Source organism: Haplochromis burtoni, unplaced genomic scaffold (assembly GCF_018398535.1).
Source record: "Haplochromis burtoni strain Fernald_Lab_line unplaced genomic scaffold, NCSU_Asbu1 Contig_191, whole genome shotgun sequence".
Classification (NCBI taxonomy): domain Eukaryota; kingdom Metazoa; phylum Chordata; class Actinopteri; order Cichliformes; family Cichlidae; genus Haplochromis; species Haplochromis burtoni.
The window spans coordinates 1,178,579-1,198,072 of NW_024582552.1; the positions used below are offsets into that span (position 1 = coordinate 1,178,579).

Here is a 19,494-nt window from a genome sequence, read left to right on the forward strand (position 1 = left end):
GGGGGGGGCGCACACTGATGGGAGGGGGTTACAGAGGGTGGGAGGGGCTTTTAAAAAATAATATATCTCTGTACATGTCAAAATCTGTCAGGCTTGAGCGAAACTAAGTCTCTGAGTGAAGCTGCCCCCAAACTGAAAGGATTGAGAGTCACTTCAAAAGAGTTCAGTCATTTTCGGCCGTTCCTCTTTTTTTCCCCTCTTCCTCTTCTTTCTCACAGCCAATCAAGGGACAGACCAGTCGTGCTCCGCCCTCCTCGCCTCGTTTCCAACCCGATCCCCCTTTAGGCTCCACCTTGTGCTGGTGGAAGGGGCTCAAAAGCAGGGGCTGAACAGGTGAGGGTGTGTCTCTTTGTCAGTAACATTTGCCCAAAAAAGCAGGGGGGGGGGACGTGGGAAGATGATGGTAGAGGACAGGACAGCCCACTGTTGGTGGTTGTGGTTCTAGCATTTGGATGTTGGCTCTCCAGTTTCCAGGTTTCCTCGTCTCCCATTCCCTCTCTACTCCTTCCTGTGCGGTTCGCTCTCTTCGACCTTCCCCACCGCGCTCCCTCTCACTTCATATCTACGTCAAAGTCCAGGACCAGCAGCTTGGTCTCCTCTGTGCCGTTGCGGCTACCAACCGCGCACACCAGCTTGGTGTTGGAGGCCCGGATGCGCCACACCACACCGCCGCTTCCGCCACTTTCCAGAGTCACCAGGTTACGGATGAACTCACCAGTCTTCAAGTCCCACAGTTTGACCGTGCCATCGTCCGAGCTGGTGATGACAAAGTTCTTGTTGAACTGGAGGCACGTCACGGCGCTCTGGTGCTTGTGAGGACCTGAAGACACAAAGATACTTATATTTAGTGGGACGAGGTAAAGAAAAGTATTTTTTTTCATGGCTTAAAATATTTACATTCAGGTTAAAGTTTCCAGTAAATGTGTGTGGATCAGTCAGGTCCTAAAACCTGTAACATAGGGGAATCCCTTTCTACCAAAGCTCGTGGAAAATGTTGGTCAAACGTGCTAGTCTACTGGCACATAAAGAATGGGTGAATTTAAAAATAATGAAGAACCCAGATACAGGGAAAGATCTGAAAGCAAGATCTCTGTCAGCCTGTGAGGTGAAAGAAGAGCTCTTACTCCTGAGGGTGCTGTGACAATGAGATCTTCGTACAGCTGGCAGGCTTTAGGACGAGCTGCCAGGGCTCATTCCTGTCTGTCACAGACGGTAAGCAGCTTCAGCTACACCTTTGTCTGGTCTGTTTGGTGCCAGTACATACCGGTTAAAGCGTGTAGTGGCTGAAGTGAGTTTATTTGTGACTGTATGCGTGACTCCTTCAGGCTTGAAAATCATACCTTGATTAAATCAATTAAAGCGAAAACAAAAACGAGTGCAGAGTCGAGTGCAGGCAAATGAACTGATTTTGACTGAATTGTGAGCTCAGATGCATTTAACTTGTTTCAGGATACACAACCTTTCACCGACGAAACCTGCTGAAATCTCTGAACAAGCGTTCACATCTTTTCTGTTTCCGTCTCTGATTAGTTCAAAGGCTGAGTTATTTACCCGGCTACACAATACTGCTCTGCACCAACCCCCAGCTTGGCCTGTCTCTCTCCTCCCTCTGCTCTTCCCATTACCACAACAAAGCACTCTGCTCCGTGATTACCTATGCGCTCTCGAGCTGAGAGTGACAGCCTTGTTGTTGGCCTATTGTCTTATCAAAACACACTAATGAATGGCAGAAATTGTCTGCTGACCTAATTATATGACCTACAAAGTTCCCGGGCCCTCAGTCTTTTACTGTAGTCACCTCTCTTCACCAGACAGACCCACAGTCTCCCTCCCTGCACGCCATCCCTCCTGCTCTCTTAAGGCTCTTATACGACCATCCTTTGTTGGGCTGCTGTGTGCGCAGCACCCGCATGCGGGTTTGGAGTTTGCTAATGAGGGCGGTTAGGAGTGGGGCACTGCTGGTTGCCACTGCTATTCAGCCAAAGGATTTCCAACATCCTGTGAGGCACCAGTGCTGCTAATGGAGTTAGAACTATTCAGACACAAAGGAAATGAGACTGTAATCAGGACCAGCAGGCTTGCAAGGTGTTGGCTCAGTTCTGCTCCACTTACACACACAAACAGGTAATTTAGATGGATTTTTAATTGGACTGTCAGTATCAAACAGAGTCCCATCTAACGTGTTTTTTGGTGTTGTTATCCTCCAAGGCTAGCATTGCCACTTTTCTACACTTTAAGTCATTTATTCATGGATCTATAAGTCTACATTTCAGTCAAGTTGTTTTGCAGCCACCTTAGGTGTAGCTGCTTTGAGTACAACATAACCAAGTCTAGTGGTATGAAAACAGTAGCACATCAAGACAGGACAGAAAGTTAAGAGAGAAAGAAAATATAAGAGTTACATCCCCAAAATCTCTGATGTAGCCTGGCTGTCCTGTCACATGAGACCTTTGTACTGATTTTTACTGTAAGGTCTGCGCATAAGAGCACATCTGAAATTATTTTATCAGAATAAAACAGCTAAGAGTCTGATCTCATGACTCCCAGCAAATAAACACAGAAATTTGGAAGTGATAAGCAAACATCCTCCAACAACACCCAAAAACGTTGGAGCCACTAAGGTCAAGCTCTTCTGAGTGGGAGACAATGCACCAGCTGCTGTGTGAGTACTCAGCTGAATGCAGTACAAAGAACACTTTTATTCTTTTAGGGTTTATCCAAACAGCAGTAAATGTGCAGCAGTTTCGTATGTATCCTACAACGTGTTTTGCCCGTGTGTGGTCCTGGAGACTTCCATTGCAGCAACAACTACCCGCAGCTTTGCCAACATGATGGACTCAGAAAAGTGTGAGATGTAGTCATGAAAAGTTAAACCTGTCATTAAAATGTAATTAGATTTCAATAACAGCTGAGACAGCCTCTGGTCTTCCAGAAGTTTTACAGTAACTCTCACACTGTTCATACTTCACTTTCCTCACCTTGCAGTGTTTGGAGGCACTGGCCAGTCTTGATATCCCAGATCTTGACGGTGGAGTCTGCATTGCCTGAGACCAGGATGTTGTCTTTGAGCTCCATGCCACTGGTGAGGGACTGGTGGCCCGTTAGCGTGTGGATGCAGTTGCCCGTCTCCACGTCCCAGACCCTTATAGACGTATCCAATGAGCCGCTCACGACGTGGATCCCATCGAACTACAGAAACAATGAATACGTTTAAATTGTCTGAAAATCAAACGGCCACCTCTAGATAACCAAAACTGTCACTTGAAGTTGGAGTTGACGGCAAAAGCACCTTACATTTCAACACTGCGTACTTTGTTTCTATTAACCTTAGACTAAACCCATTTAAAATGGATGCACAGTATTGATCTGTTAAAGCTTTTCTGCTGCTTCCCAAATCTAGTTGGAGAGAACCAACACTTTAAAAGTCTATCAAAGCAGCATGGCACAAAAACCAATCTATCAGTGCAGTAATCAGCCTCCTCTGTGAGGGTTATGGCACCAGCTAAAGTGCTCTGTCATCACACAGAGTGGATGAGAAGAGAGGACATATTAGAGGACAAACGGGTATAAACTTTTTCCCCCCTTCCTCCAAATGAACAAACAGCACACATATATGCTGGGACATAATAAATTAAGAATATAGAATTGCACATGAATATAAGATAAAGGACTAAAAAATCCATGCAAAAAGAGAGATCTGTTGTTTTTGTGCACCACAGGTTTAAAGCAATTGCCTGAGCCTAACAAGCAATATTTCACTCCACAGAAGTCCTTGGAGGACACGCGGCAGTGAACTTCCTACAGCTTAGGACAGTTAAGAGGAAAAGTGTACAGTAAAAAGGCCCGTTTAGAAGCTCTTCATTTAAAATTAACCTGTGTACTCTTAATAGCACAAACCACTCTGGTGACACAAACATATGACAACTGCCATGAGCGTGAAAGCATCTTTATGACTGTTTTCCCTTAAGTGTTACTTGAGTCACCTGTTGTTGCGTCACCAAAGTTTGGGGATCAAAAAAGGAAAAGTTCGAGGTAATCAGTTTGCTGCTAATTGCACTGTTATTTCAACATTTAAAGAACAGAAGGTCAAACCTAGATTTGCATTTGACATAACTAGTTTCAGGATTTTCTCCACTTGTTTTTAACACAAAAAGATGTTAAAACATCCACTGTCAAGGCACACGGTTCTTAATTTGCTGGTGTAAATCAAAGACAGCCTGCAACTATCAACTTAAGGAAATTATGCATGCCCACTGTGCCAAAATGTCTTTCAGCCCTTCAGTCTTTTGGCTTGTAGTTCTTCTCAAGAAGTTAAGCAGAGCTTTGATAAACTTTTCCTTTAAAACAGCAGTTTTTTGCGCCACGGACCAGTTTATGCCTGACAATATTTTCACGGACCGGCCTTTAAGGTGTCGCGGATAAATACAACAAAATAAAACTAGTACCGGTACCGAAAAAAAGAACATTTATTCATAACACACGTGAAAAGACCCAGGAAAGCCGAGTAAACGATAAAAACGATAACAAAATAACGCTGAAAACCGATAAACCCCTGAAAACTATACATTTCACACCTGAGCCACCCACAGAACTTCCACCAATAGTGTAGGAGAGGTGTCACATTTGCAGAAAAGATTGGATATTGTAATTTTGAAATGTTTATTTAAATTTTCTCCCATTCCTCCAGTACATCATTGTTTCTACCACAGAAAACTTCCACCGTCTCTGGCCTATGCTGCCGTGCTGAGAGAGAAATGCATGCATAAAACTAACGACTGTATTATGTTTGACAAATTGTAAGCAACAAGCTGTGTTTTTAGTAGATCACTCAAACCCACATGTGTTTGCTTGCCACCTTAATCTGTCCTACTCTCGTTAAGGCTGAGATGAACTGGTTGCTCATAAATTCTGGTAGAAAGTCACGCACACAACCGGCTTGCTTTATGCTGATTGAAGCCTTGTGCTATTTCTTTTAGATTAGCAAATCCGGCCCTTTGACAATAGTCAAACATGGTTAAAGCCTCTTTTATGCTCACATCAGTCTTACAGACAGCCCTTACAATAATGTAGTTAGACGAGTTCTTACATATATGGACCTAAAAACTACCAACTGCATCTGATTCATTGCGTCATAAACGAGAATGTTTTTATACGAGTTCTCAAAGACTCTAAAACAAAGTAACTCGTACATTTCATTTGGCTCCAAGGTTGATTGGTATACACCAGTCTTTTCTTTAATGCTGTGGGAGGCCTCACCTGTAATGAGTACACTCTGTTTGTGTGGCCTTGCAGCGTGTGGAGGCAGGTCTCCATCTCGGGGTCCCAAACTTTCACCATGAAGTCGTAGGCACCGCTGACCACCCGTCGCCCGTCATACTGGACGCAGCGCACTGCCGCCACGTGGCCCATGAGGACGTGTAAACACTGACCTGAATCAATGTCCCAGACGCGCAGCGTGGCATCACGAGATCCACTGACCACCCTGCATGACACAAACGCAGACAGTGAGAAAGGTAACCGTAGCACAACACAGATATTCAGGAGAGATTCAGGAATGAATGAGAGAGATGATGAGTACGGGTGCAGTAATCACTTCAAACCACCGTGAATTCAATAGCTGCCTTTATGCTGAGCTGCTTTCCCACAGATGTAACGTCCATTTAAAGTCATCCATTCTCCAAGATTAAATTCAATACTCCACACGACTGCTCATTCATAATATGGTAAATGCACTGACAGAATAATGAGGCACGTATGCACGGATCCTCACTACTCTGACAATGAGTAACCCACAGCATCACATTCATGTTCATACATGAATGTAGAAATAAACCCCCACACCTGTCTTTAACAGCCGCCCTGATCTGTGAAGTCACCCTGAATGGAAAGATATATTACCGGTTACAGGAAGAGAAACTCCTTTTAGAGTGACAGTTAGTCAACTTGAACATTTTTCAGATTATCACACTTAAGGTCAATACTTTCATCAACTTCCATCAGCTTCAAGACACTTCAGTAAGGACTAAGACGGGCATCTCTCCACATTTGACCTTAAATTTTCTACTGGCTATTTCAATTTAGCCAAAAATAAATAAATACATAAAATAAAATAAAACAAAACAAAACAAAACATGCTGTAGATACACACAGCCCATACTCTATTAAATGCCTCACGGTGCTACACAGATAGAAATCACCAACATGTTATTCACCATCTACCAGCAGCTCACAGCATTTCCACTGAGTGAGTAATCAAATGCTACACAAAAACCTTGGTGGGCCCTAAGGCGAAAAGAGCACTTCGAGTCTCCAGAGTGTGATACTGAGTGAATAAGTGAGCAGCAGTTCACTTAAGTCGCCTCACAGGGTCCATTTAATCACTATGAAACCACATGCTCTCTTTCATAGATGCTGTCCTCTTTTACCGTTGTACAGTTGCTCTTATTTACCAGATGGGATGGCTGTAAATGTGGGTGTGATGAATCATAAGGAACATTCAAGGATTAATCTATCCTGTGTTTCTTATTTCTGAAAGTTATATGGTTTTTTACACCAATTAAAACAAATATTTATCCCATAGAGTACAGTAGAGCCAAAAAAAAACATGTGAAACATGAGTTTGTGAGCTTTGGAGATGCTGCTGGACTGCTGTAAATGTTTGAGACAGACAAATTCACTGTTTCTGCCAAGCTATGCTAACTAGATGCTCCCTGTAGCCTTACATCTAATAAACAGACAAAAGAGGCACTGGTGCCTAATATGCTGTACACATGCAAAAAATAAATAAATAAATAAAAAAAAATTTAAAAAAAACCTTGTTTCTACCAAGAACTTTCAAAATAAAGGCTAGACTGTAGTAGATGGACTCTATTTTCACAGATACACTGGGGGGGGGGGGGGGGGGGGGATGAGAAGGGGGGGAATCTTACGTAGTTATGCATGCTCAATTTATGGGAAAAAAAAAAAGGTTTCATTTAATTCTTATTAGCACTTGAAGCCAATTTTGAAATCCATCCACAAGGTCAGGCAACATGTTTGAACCTTTTCTACAAGAGGATAAAAAAAATAAATAAGTAAAGTCTATACTCCTGTAGAAAACTGAACGACACACACAGACATGACATGAGGTAACCGGTACTCAATTTCCACATTTCATTGTGATATTATTCAGGCACAGATCAGGCAGAGCCAGCGTTCCTACCAGCAAGAAAACAAGAGTATTAACCCTTGGATGCACAACCTACCAATACCTACACTCTTCCACGAGTGGGGTCAAAAATGACCCCAAATAAAACAATGCATTTTGCTATAAACTCTGTTGTTATTCTTCAAAATCTTTAAAACGAAGAGTTGTAATATTTTCATATTTGAGGTATTCCTCATAAAACATGTTTGTGACATGAGGCCCTTTGCATTTTTATTTATTTTTTCATTAATTTTAAGAAATTGGAGTTTTTGTATCACTTTTGTATGCTTGCTCGGCATATACTGCAGAAGCTGGGTCTTCCCTCTGAAAGGCACAAGTTGTTCATCCACTGTAACACAATCACTGAGGATGAATTTCTGCCTGCAGTTGACCAGGAACAGGCCCCATATGTAGCGGAAAGCTGCCATGTGGTTTGTTTTCAGTCGTAGGCTCTGGTCCTCTTGTCATCAAAGTGCAAGAAACGGCGAATATCTTTAAATCTTTGAATTGACATAGTGGCCTTGTACAATGGGTTATGCAGAGGACTCCCAAAAACACACCACTGGTACATCCCAGTTCTTCTCACTTCCTGCAAGAGTGGTCAATCAAATGAAGGCTAGGAGCTTATTTGATTACATTTTTTCAAACCTTTCCCCTGTCTGTGGCTACTCTTCACGGCTCCATGTTTGTGCATGTCAGCACCTCTTCTATTATATTATCAGACATGAGCATCTTCCATGCATCTATTGGGGAGATAGTACTAAACCCAGGTGCAAGCCCTGGCCGTCTAATTCATCCTGTTAGACTCAATATCCATTTCCTCCGATGGGCCTGGATCATTTGTAGGGCCACAGGGATTCTAGCTGGCCTCATGGCGGCCATGTTACTTTAGATATTTAACAACAACAACAACAAAAAAAAAAAATACATCATAAATGGTCCGCAGGTGCGCATTCGCTGTCAAAATAAAAGTCACGCACCAGATAACAAGTTGCAACGCGCGTTTGCGTACATAAGATAATCTGGAGGAGGACAGACATTTGTTCAGAACTCTTAAAGATGTCGAAGAAGCAAGCTCCGTAAGCAATTACTTTGGTGTTCCTCCACCGCAAAAGAAGCGCATATTCTCGGAATTTCTTGGAATACTTTTATTTTGACACCGAATGCACACCTGCGGACCACTTATGTGCAGCCCTGACTATAAATCATGTCTGTTACTGTGTAAAAATGAATTCTTGATCCATCAGAAGTGTAAGTGGGACAGTCAGAGTTGCTAAGAATGAAAGTTTCATAGAAGATTCCAGAGGAACTGCTTGGGGTCATTTATGACCCCACTTATGGAAGAGCGGGGTAGTGATACAAAAACTGCATTTTTTTTTTTAATTAATGAAAAAATAAATAAAAATAGAAATGGCCTCATGTTACAACATTTTATGAGGAATACCTGGAATATGAATATATTACAACTTTTAAAGATTTTGAAGAAAGACAACATCTAAGGGTTAAACAAAACATGACAATTTCTTAAACAGGAAGGCGCACAGTTTCACACAGCAGTACACAATTGGCAAAGCTCACTACAATACTAAAATTGACCCATTTAAGGATGACACTAACAAAACTATTATTTTCAGAGATTGCTATATCAATAGCACAAAACGCTTTTCTGTTTATCTAAAACGCAAAGAAAATCAGTTTAATATCACACACGAGCGATGAAAGCAGCAATTAGTGGAACCTGGTAGTATTTGATAAGTTTAGCCTGAAAAAAAGGCTTAAACTAAATTTATTATGAAAAACATTTTCTACTCATTTCAGCTCAAGACTGATCGGGCAAATCTTCATCTCATCGAAAGCATCATAGAGCCTTCAAGCTTGGGCTTAAAGCACAGCAGTGAGCTGCTCCGTACCTTTTCTCATGTAGGTGCATGCAGCGCACTGTTGAGGTATGCCCATAGAGGGTGTGGATACATTCTCCCGTCTCTGCGTTCCAGACCTTGAGTGTGCGATCAGTCGAGCCGCTGATGATAATGTTGTCTCGCATCTGGGATGACCACACGCCCCCTGTGTGGCCCACCAATGTCCGCAGACACTAAAGAGGAGAAGAAGGAGAGTCTTGATCAGGATTCCTGATGGACAGTACAGACTTCTGATGTTAGAAAAGTTCATTTGAAAGGCATTTGGGGTGATGGCATTCATACATATCAAAGCTCAGCTTAAGAATTCATAAAATCTCATTCGGGATTTTCTCTTCCTGCATGCCCTCTCGCTGCCTTCAGGGGGGAAAAAAAAGGGAAAATTTAATTTGACATTTTACAGTAAGGAAAAACTGAGTCCACACTTGCTGCTGCCGTGCTGGGACAAAACCTCCCAGAGCTCTGCACAAGATTTAATGTAACTTTCAGAAAGTGGCCAAATCATTTGCAGGAAGGGTTGATGACAGTCTTCACTAAAATGTCTCCATTCATCCTCATTAGGGACAGGAGATTAGTTATTGATTACAGCACTTATGGAAATCTTTCTGATCAACTCAATCTGTGTCCAAGCAGTTTGTCTCATTCGAGCCTCCCAAACGCATTCAATTTAAATTCTTTTAGGGAGGAAAAAAACTGTAGAAGTTGCAGTTGCTGTGCTCATGTCAGGTTTAGAGTGGAGTCTGCCACTGAAATGTAACCCCCCAGAAAACTGCGTTGTATCCTGAGGATTACTTTCAGTGTTTGTGCACACATTTTAATTTCCATTAGTGATGAATGAGCGATACTGCTGCGTAACACTCAACTACAGGCCTGCAGTTTATTGCATCACGCTGGGGATACAATAATGCAGGATTTTTCCCATAAATCAAAGCCTCCAAGAACGAGAGTGTGATTAAAGCCTACTCAAACACTACGTGGGAAGAGAGAATATCTGAAATGAAGGGCTTAGGCATCTTTATCTGTCTGTGAAACAAACATAAAATAAGCCGGTTCCAAAGAATGAAAGAAGATTAGCGCTCGTTTAATGAATGTGTGAAGGCCTGCCTTTTTCCCCCCGTTTTAAACACATGAGGGTTTTCATACAATGCTTTACATTTGCTTCAGATCTCGTCTTGGTTTAAAAACTGTGGCGGGGGAGTATCCGCTTTAGCAACCTGAGAGCTGGCCTCATTGAAAGACAAATGCAGGAGATTTCCCTTTGTATTGAACAGCCCACCTTTCAAGACCTCAAATATGAGAAAATGTGGGCCACATGTAGGGCTCAATGTGGGTTCAACTAATGCTTAGCAAAGGTTAAAATAAACTGGCTCAGGTGAAGCCATCAGATAATTATAGCCTGATACCAGATGATTAAGAGATTACTGCGGCTATAGTTTCATTTCCATACTTGACTGTTTGACAGTAGAGGAACGAGAGGTTACAAATGTCTCAAGATAGACTATGAAACGCATAACCAAAGCGGCAGGCGAACAGAGTCTTACTAATGTGTTCTTCCCCTCTCTTATTTGCCTTTTCCATGTCTTGTGTTGATGATTTGATGACATGGTTTTGATCTACTGTTTGTCTCCAAGTACTAAGTGGATAATACAGACGTGTCACATAAGTATGGGTAATCACACGGTGCTTCCTCCACAGAAAGAGCGAGAGAGAAAAAAAAAAAGGCTTCATTATGAATGCACAATATTCAATCAGCTGAGGATAAGAATCTTGATACAGGTTGATCTACATGGAGAAATAATCCATACTTTCATTTAATGAATGATTTCAGATGCTCGCTAATCAGTCTGTTAACAGTTCCAAAAGCCACCTCTAATCTGTGGATCTCAACTTGTTTCCAGTTAAATAAAGGGGCCGCGTGTCAATGCGGCTAAAGCGTCTCGCAGAGGACACCTCTCCCTGAATACGACGGTAGTCCGCAGCTCTGCCATCTTAAATCTGCCTGACAGCTGAGGCTGCCTCTGACAGGCACCACCAAGGACACACTCTGCTCTGTTAAGCACAAGGTAGCCACCTTTGAAGCAGCAAGATGTGTTTGTTTGTGTGCTTGGATGGAAGATTGACGTCCCCGGCTGAAGCTGGAGACAAGCAAAGACAAAGGTCCATCCAGCCAAAGACGGAGCCTTCAAGAACCGTCTACGCAACAGTTTCTTCAGCAGGAAAAAGAAGCTTTGAAGATCTGCCAGACCACACGTCTCCAAGATCCAGCAGATAATGTTATATTGTTTAAAATTTAAGCACTGCTTGCTTCTTGCAGTACTTCCACCATAAATAAAACCCACTGTCTAACCTGATTACTAGCTAGCAACCCAGTTTTGTTCCAGGTGTGGAAGTCTTTATATAAAATATTCTCATATAATAATTCCCTGATTACCTCACAGAACGGGTTCAAGTCGCCATGTTTTACATAACAAGATGAATCGAGGGGGCAGGACAAAACTAGCTGCAAAGATGAAAAGGCAAATGCTGGTTGTGGTGTTTGTTAAAGCTCTATTTTTGCTGGAGTAACTGCATCTGATGAATATTTGTTGAGCAATTAAAAATTTAGGCCATGCTCATGCAAATGAGGCTTATTAATATAATGCACACTTTCTATGCTAAAAAATACCTAATGAGTTTGAAAAGTACACAATTCACAAAAAAATCTGGGAGAGAAGAGGGTATTGTCAACAGATTCATTAAACAGCCGATGGAAACATCTGATCGGATGCAGTATTTGGTGTAAAGACAACACTGAGAACATTTTGAATGCGGCAGCCTTTGAGTGACCCCACAGTATCCCATCACAGGGGAATTGTACCGATGCCTCTAAAGTGGAGGCAATGTTTCTGAGGCAGAGGAGCACAAACAGGAGGGAAGCGTTAATAGTGGTCTCTCTTTGGCACAAATTGTCTACGCAGTGACCAATTTCTTTTCCCATCCCGACTTTTTAAATCACCCACCTGCAAAGCATGCTGCTGCAGGTGGATCTCTGCACTCTCCTGGAGAAAAGGTAACCACGCTAATCTCGCTGAGCCAATTTACCTTTGTAATCTATAATCAGTCACCAAAGTCATTACTGATTTGAGGGACTACTTCTGACCCCGAATCAAACATACCGTCCTTTCAGAGCATGATTTATATATATATATAAAAAAAAAGTATAACACAATCACAGTTTCTCATCTCAGCTGATCACCATGCTGCAGTCTCTTATTGATCCAGGTCTCAGTAAGAGTTAAGTGGCAGGGCTGCAGAAGTAGAGACTGGGTGATTGTGCTTTGCTGAAGTTGAAAGATTTGTTTACAAAAAGGTGCAGGAAATTAAAATAAATCACCACAAAAAAAAAATTACAGAGAAAAGATAATGGCTACAATCTTGGGAGACGTGCAATATGACAACCCCCCCTCCACCCCAGAGAAATGATATTGATATGAACACTGGTAGTTACAGCAGCCATTGTGAGCTGTGTAACACTTCAAGATCACTGACAGCCACTTTACAGACCTGCATCTCAGAGACGGACTAAGAAAAAGTAGCAATCAAGTCTTCAAATAAGCTGGCAAAGACTATAAAGAATTCTGACAGCAGGGAGAAAAAACAAATCCAGGGGCTGGTAATCTCATTGTATTTTTACTTTACAGTTTTACTGGCATCGACAGCCACTTCACCGAAATGGTCGATTTGGCTTAACTGGCCATTCCTCTCCAGTGAGGGATTCACTCTCTGTGGTGCTGAGAGCTAAGGAGGCAAAGAGATGAAATCCACAGAGGGAATGTGTGCTCTGAATACAGCAACCAAACACGGATTTAGGCTCATCTCGCCTTCATGACTAATGTAAACAAACAATCCTGAGGCAGATTAGCATTGTAGAAAGCACATACAATAACCTCTGTCTGTGATGTCATTCTGAATGCAGGGTGGGTTGGGGGGGGGAGCTTTAGAGCCTGCTGGTGATGTGACTCATCACAGGCTTCCACCACCAATATGGAGCTACTGCAGCTATAATTCAGCAACCTGTCATCCAGATATTAGTCTTTGGGTGTAGGAGAGCCAAACTGTGCTCCATGCCTATCGGATGACCTTGGCGAGATCTGTTCAGATCAGCAAATGTGACTGTGACTGATATGCATGTAATCACCAGTTGGGAGAGAGCCAACTTTACTTTATGTGTTCAGCCGAATCTCCGCAGCAATGAAAAGCAAACTCAACTCTTTTACATGTGAAAGTGAGGCCGAAACGCCCCACTGTGATCATGCAGAACATCTTTTTTTTCCCCCCCTTTGAGAGGTTTTTCTTTGAAAGTTTTCATTTTTAAAGACGAAGTTCAAGCCCAGCCTTATGTCATTTATCTGAGTAAAAAAAGCAAAAGGGATAGACTGGGAAGAGAAATAATGAAGGACTTTTTGTGAAAACTTCTTTTGAGAAAGGAGTCCAGCATTGAGGCATGAAAGTGTTGTGATTTACCACGATCTGTAAAGCGCTCTCCAATATCACAGAGCAACCACTGCCTTTCTTTTTAATACACAGCGTAAAGCTGCAGCACAACGCCTGTGTGTCTGCACCAGCTTCAGCTATGAATACTAACACCGCGTGTGGACATGGGCTGTGTTACAAGTCTGCAAAATAGATAAATATAAGAGAGGAGAGACTGGGACAGAAAGCCGTCTTCCCAGGAAGATTTTTATGTGGTAGTGTAACGCAAAATTATATCAGTGGGAGCACTAAAGATACAGTATTTAAATCAATTCAACACAGTTGTTACCTTCACTTCTAATCAATGAGTGTAAAAAGTAGTATGATTAAGCAAACAGTCCATTATTCATATTAGTGCCTGCCTCCCTTCTCTTCTGCGTACATCCAAAATGTAACAGTATTCAACTCTTACCTTTCCTGTGATAGCTGACCAGACTTTCAGCGTGTTGTCGTCAGAGCCGCTGACGATGCGATTGCCACAGAACTGGAGGCAGGTGATCACATGGTCATCGTGGCCTTTGAGCACCTTTAAATGGGACACATGAAAAGAGATGAAGCGGGAAGGGCACGGAGGAAGATTTGATGTGGAATGACAACGCAAATAATGATGCTGACAGTAACACTTCTTATGCATCAAAGTGAAAATGTCATCAAGCGCTGCAGGTGTACACAGCGCTTTAAGCAGTGCTGCATACATTCAGTCTCAGCTAGTGGGTCACAGGACTGCGAGCTCAGCAACTGACAGGGCACACTGCATATGCAAAGGACTATAACGAGCGTGGGGAACTAATTTATGCCAGTCGCGGCCTAAAATGACCTGCAGCCGTTTCACAAACAGCTACAGCGTACAAGGTCCATTAAGGATGAGCTTCAGCATGCTGGTCATGCTCTATGAGAAGCTTCTGAACAGGTAAAAGAGACGGCGAGTCTTTAATGTGAAGGAGAATAAGATTTTCCTGTGCTCCAGCTCAATTAATATTCCAAACAAATACCTGGGAGCACAAACCTGACTGTTCACTAACTTTCCATCAGTTTAACACTTCAGACTCTTATTGAACCATCTTTCTGTGCCTCAAGGCCATTTGATCAGATCTGTAAAACTCCTCTAACCTGTGGGGAATTTAAGTTCGAAAGAAAAGCTACCTTAGGTGATTTGAGGTCCCCTCTCCTCCAGTTAGTGTCTATTCTGTGCTGCCTGATGTAGGCACTCTTCCAGGGGCTGTGAGTGAAGCCAGGCTTGACAATTTTTCTCTTCTTCAGGGTAAGGGGCTCATCGATACCTGTGAGAAGGGAGAAAAGAAGCCAGTTGGACTAAAATGTCCTTGTTTTTCAATAAAAGTGCATTTTTCCCAAACAGGAATAACCACAATTCTAAGCACAGCAGTCGCTTCAGACTGCTCCCGCTGGGCGACCGCATAGTGTCTGTCTGCCTGCATCTGTTGCAAACAGTTAGGCTCACCCTCTTCCCTGCATTTCTCCCTCCACAGCAGGTTGTCTTCTGCAAGGATGCGCCAGTAGCGACACGTCTGTGCTGCTTGGAGGAGGTCCTTCGGTTCCAGGAATGACAGCACGTATAAAGCCAGCTGTTGAAAGACAAGGACGAGCAATGTGAAAGGTGTAAAGCAGTAATGGGGGGAGGAAAAAGAAGCTATAACTTTCTACAGTTGATGTAAACAACAGTTTAAGGTGACATACATAACATATTTTCAATAACCTAATGGTCAATATATGATGTACATTATTTACAATGTACATCATATATTGACCAAGAAGAATAGACTAAGAGTTTACAGCTTGACCAGGAGAGACAGGATTAGAAATGAGTACATTAGAGAGACAGCTCAGGTTCAGCTGTTTGGAGACAAAGAGAGAAGCAAAGCTGAGACCGTTTGGACATGTGCAGAGGAGGGATAGTGAACATACTGGACAAAGGAAGACTGCCAGGTAGGAAGATAAGAGAAAGATCGCAAAAAAGTTTCATGGATGTAGTGAAGAACATGCAGGAGGTGGTGTGAGAGAAGAGGATGCTAGGGATAGGGTGAGATTGAAGCTAATGGGATTAGCCAAAAGCAGAAGATGACAGGTTTACTTTTTTAGTCTTGTGAGATGAAAACCTGGATGATTGTTTCCAGAAGTCCCGTTTCTGTCCATCCAAACTCACATTAATGACTTTTCAAACTAAAACTATCCCCCAAAAGTCCATTTCAGGGTTTAAAGTTGTGACATGGTGTGGGCTCTAGGCATAAACGCAGCACACATGATAAAATTAAAGTGTTCTAGTGTGGATGTGCTGAACAAATATAGGAGAATAAAAAGGAATAAGGGGGAGAAAAAATCTAAGAAAACAAATGCAGGATAATTAGTGTAGCTTGTACAACAGTCGTTGAGATGAGTCGGCATGTCTGTAAAAAATTTTACATTGAGCTTCTCAGCGCAGGTACAATGCTACAGCTCATTGAACCAAATGAGCATAAACCAGAAAGATAGTCACCTGCTTTTTTGTTCCACTAACAATCAAATTCAAATACATATATATTTGCACAAAAGCAATGAGCTGGATCACCTGTTAGGTCAAGAGATTGTTGTGCATCTGCATAAAAAAGGATTACGGGTTCATTTGACAGTATGAGGCGTAAGCTGCTGTGTAAATATTGTTCTTTCATTATCCGACAACAATATGAGATGACAGCGACCCCACGACAGAGTAACAAATTCAGGTGTGTTGCCACGAACATCAGCATGGAGTCAAATTACTTAGGATGGTCTCCAGCTGTCAATTATTATTGATCTGAAAAGTTTAGGGAAAAATGTAAAGTCGTCATCATATATAATTTCTGACAGCTCAAAGTGATGTGCTCGTATTGCTTTTCCATCACAGCCAATTAATCAGTTGTCTTCTCCATTTTAATTAATGATGGATCCATAATAGTGACTGAGAATCTGTCTATACTCTATTCAGCTATAGTGAATTAATATGCTAGATTCATCCACACAAAATTAATCAGTCAAAAGTAAGTCTTAATTTGTTCAATCATCTCTTCTCCTTGGTTTAAATGTGTTACACTACACAGTTAGGTCTACTTCAAGTCACCGTTATACCTGAATCACCCCAAAGCCCATCTAAGCCGGCCATCATTACAGGCTGGAGGATATTTTAATAGTTTTACAAATCAATCTCAAATTGCTTTTAAAGTCTGACACTCAGCCTTCTGCAGAATCTGTTCATAGTTTCAATTTCGACTGTATCTCAAGTGTAACCCACAGGGACCGTCCTGCTAAAATTACTTGACAGCCACAACTAATATTTTTCCTGGAGCTGGATCTAAGAGGAGAGGTGGGATTATCAAAAGAAGTCAAAGCCGCTTGTTGTTGTTGTTGTTTGGTTTCTTTGCTCATTTTTCTTTTAAGGAGAAACAGAATGAAAGGAGAGGTCTCATGTACCGGTGCAAACACACATAAAGCTGTTTGTATATTTGGCTTTAGAGCAAGTGACACCAACACCTTGAAATGTTGCATCCTATTGCCTCACTCTCCACGCTACCCCCACCCACCCTCAATCCTGACACCTGCCAGACAAGGTGTGAAGTCTCTGATCTGCTACACAAGCTTCAGCAAATTGAGGCTGATTTGTTAAGAATCCCCTATGTCACATTATCAGCGTGCCACTTTACATTGTTTGTTTTGTCAGTTATGATGTAGAGCAAAAAACAAGACACCCACTATGGATGCCCTAAAATGATGCGAGGGAAGACCGACGGACGATCAAGGCTGAGACGACTGCCTTGTGTCTTTTTGAGGTGCGTTCATTCGAGAACAAATATAAAAGCTTCTTGTGGGAGTTCAGGTCAGAATACACAGGAAGCTGAGGCAGAGGGGGCGAGGCGCTTGAGGGGAACTCACTTCTTTGGGCAGCAGGGAGATGAAGTCTCGCTGAAACTGCGGCTCGATCACCTGCATCATATGCTTCACTTGTGTGGGCTCACAGCTGTCAATCAGCTCATCCAGCGCCAGCAGCTTCTCTGGGCCAGTCCAGCTCTGGAAGACACACACACACACACACGCACACGCACACGCAAAGAGAGAGAAAATTGAAATTATTCAAATGACTTTACTTTGAAGACGGGAACCATTAAATGTGGCTTTTTCAAAGTCGAAGCCTGGGTCAATGGGAAAAAGAGGCCAATTTAGTAGAAAACACCAGAGGTGCAATGGTGTCAGTCATGTACAGAACATCACAGCAAAATGTAATGTTATTTTAGATCAAAACTTTCTCCCTCGCCGCTACATTATGTATTATGCTTGGGAAAAATATGTATGACAAGAAGTTAATTTTAAATCTAGGGTTTACAGAGCTTCTAGCAGGATTTGATGACTTTGCAGCAACATAAAAAAAGAGGAGCTTTATGGAGTTTTCTTGTAATTTACCTTGAAGCCTAATGAATGTGTTGAATGCATTTGGTTTCCCATAAAACAGATGCAAAGCTTTTTCTTCCTTCAATTTAAATACAGGATTGTGTGCATGAGGAAAGAAAACAGTGACCCACTTGTAAAAACATTTCTTTGCAGCCAAAGCTATGAGGCAAGTTAAGAGATTACCCAGAGGAACCGAAGGTTTATGTTAAAATAATATGACTTTAAAGTGATTTTATGAACTTTGCTTTTATTTATCCAACCACAATAACTGTCCCTGCTACTTTTACAAAGATTACAGGTACCTTCCCTGCTCTTATTTCGGTCTGTTCCTCTGAATTGTGTGCCTTTTTCTTTGTCTGGTTGCTCTAAACCACCTGGCAGTGGACTAATTTAACACCATCAGCAGCATATTTCGTATACATCCACAAGTAGCACAAATTGAAAACAGCATTGGGGCATTGTGGGAACAGAATGACGCCTACGTGTTCTTGTGTAAGTTTTTCTTCCAAGTCTGAACTTGGATTGGAGCGCCTTGGAAGCATCCTTCCTTGTGCAGGATGCCTGACACCTTAATGTTCCCTACGTGCCCTCCACTGCAGCACCGGATTGCTCGAGGCACCTGCATATTTCCAGCAGTGGAAAATGTGAATACGAGGAACTAGACTCCATCAAGACCATTATTAGTAGTCAGCATGCTTATTTCTTCTGCTTGAACATTCAGTTACTGCTGAGCAGCTCTCTAACCGTATGTTGGACCCCACAGTCATAGTTGTTTTCCCCTCTGTGGAGCACTGAAATCCAGACAATGATTACAGGCTACGAGGCAGGGTGGAAAATCTGGCATACGCAAACCACCTGTAATTTGGCAGCTAAAAGCTTTAGCCAGAGGTGTTGGTTCTAAAGCTAATCAGGCAGTTAAGAGACCCCCTCCCTGACAGAGGGAGGGAGGGGGCTGTGCAACAGCTACTTATGTGTTTTCACAACTGATAATTTGCACTCCCACAGAAACCTGAACACCAGAGCTCCACAGTTCCCAACCAGTGCTGAGAACCTTTTTGTCCAGTAAACTTTCAAACTACAGCCTGCAGTGTTTTTCAAAGATGCTTTTTTCTAATTTAAGCTTGACAAAGTGTCCGTAGACCAGACCTGGGCAACACAAACCCCCGGACGACTCAAAAAACAGTCCAAGCTTCTCATACAGCCCCTCAAACTAAACTTTCTTTAAAAAACAACAACTGCGAACAAAACAGATTACAACAAGGAGGATGTCTACAAGCTATAAAGACTAAAGAGGCAATCATGTGATCTTTTACACCAGTTCTAATGACAATGACAATTAAGACTGAGGCCCATTGTTTTTACACTTCTGCTCGAGTACAAATTAAACAACGGAGATATGCTAATGAATAAGCTTTAGACATTAGGTGGATTTTGTTACCTTTAACACAGTCATCTTAAGAGTTTCCC

The 19,494-nt window shown here is 42.3% G+C and overlaps 1 protein-coding gene across 1 annotated transcript in view; it reads right to left on the reverse strand.

Annotated features, from left to right (window-relative positions):
* Positions 1-47: 47 nt before the first annotated feature.
* Positions 48-19,494, reverse strand: part of fbxw7 (F-box and WD repeat domain containing 7) — a 29,862-nt gene continuing 10,415 nt past the window's right edge. The window contains exons 4-11 of the mRNA XM_042225991.1: positions 17,515-17,649; positions 15,074-15,197; positions 14,758-14,894; positions 14,027-14,140; positions 9,097-9,278; positions 5,257-5,482; positions 2,979-3,189; positions 48-820 (exon numbers count right to left, since the gene is read on the reverse strand). Of these exons, the coding sequence (XP_042081925.1) occupies positions 552-820; positions 2,979-3,189; positions 5,257-5,482; positions 9,097-9,278; positions 14,027-14,140; positions 14,758-14,894; positions 15,074-15,197; positions 17,515-17,649 (1,398 nt within the window). The 3' untranslated portion in view covers positions 48-551. The remainder of the gene's footprint in view (positions 821-2,978; positions 3,190-5,256; positions 5,483-9,096; positions 9,279-14,026; positions 14,141-14,757; positions 14,895-15,073; positions 15,198-17,514; positions 17,650-19,494) is intronic.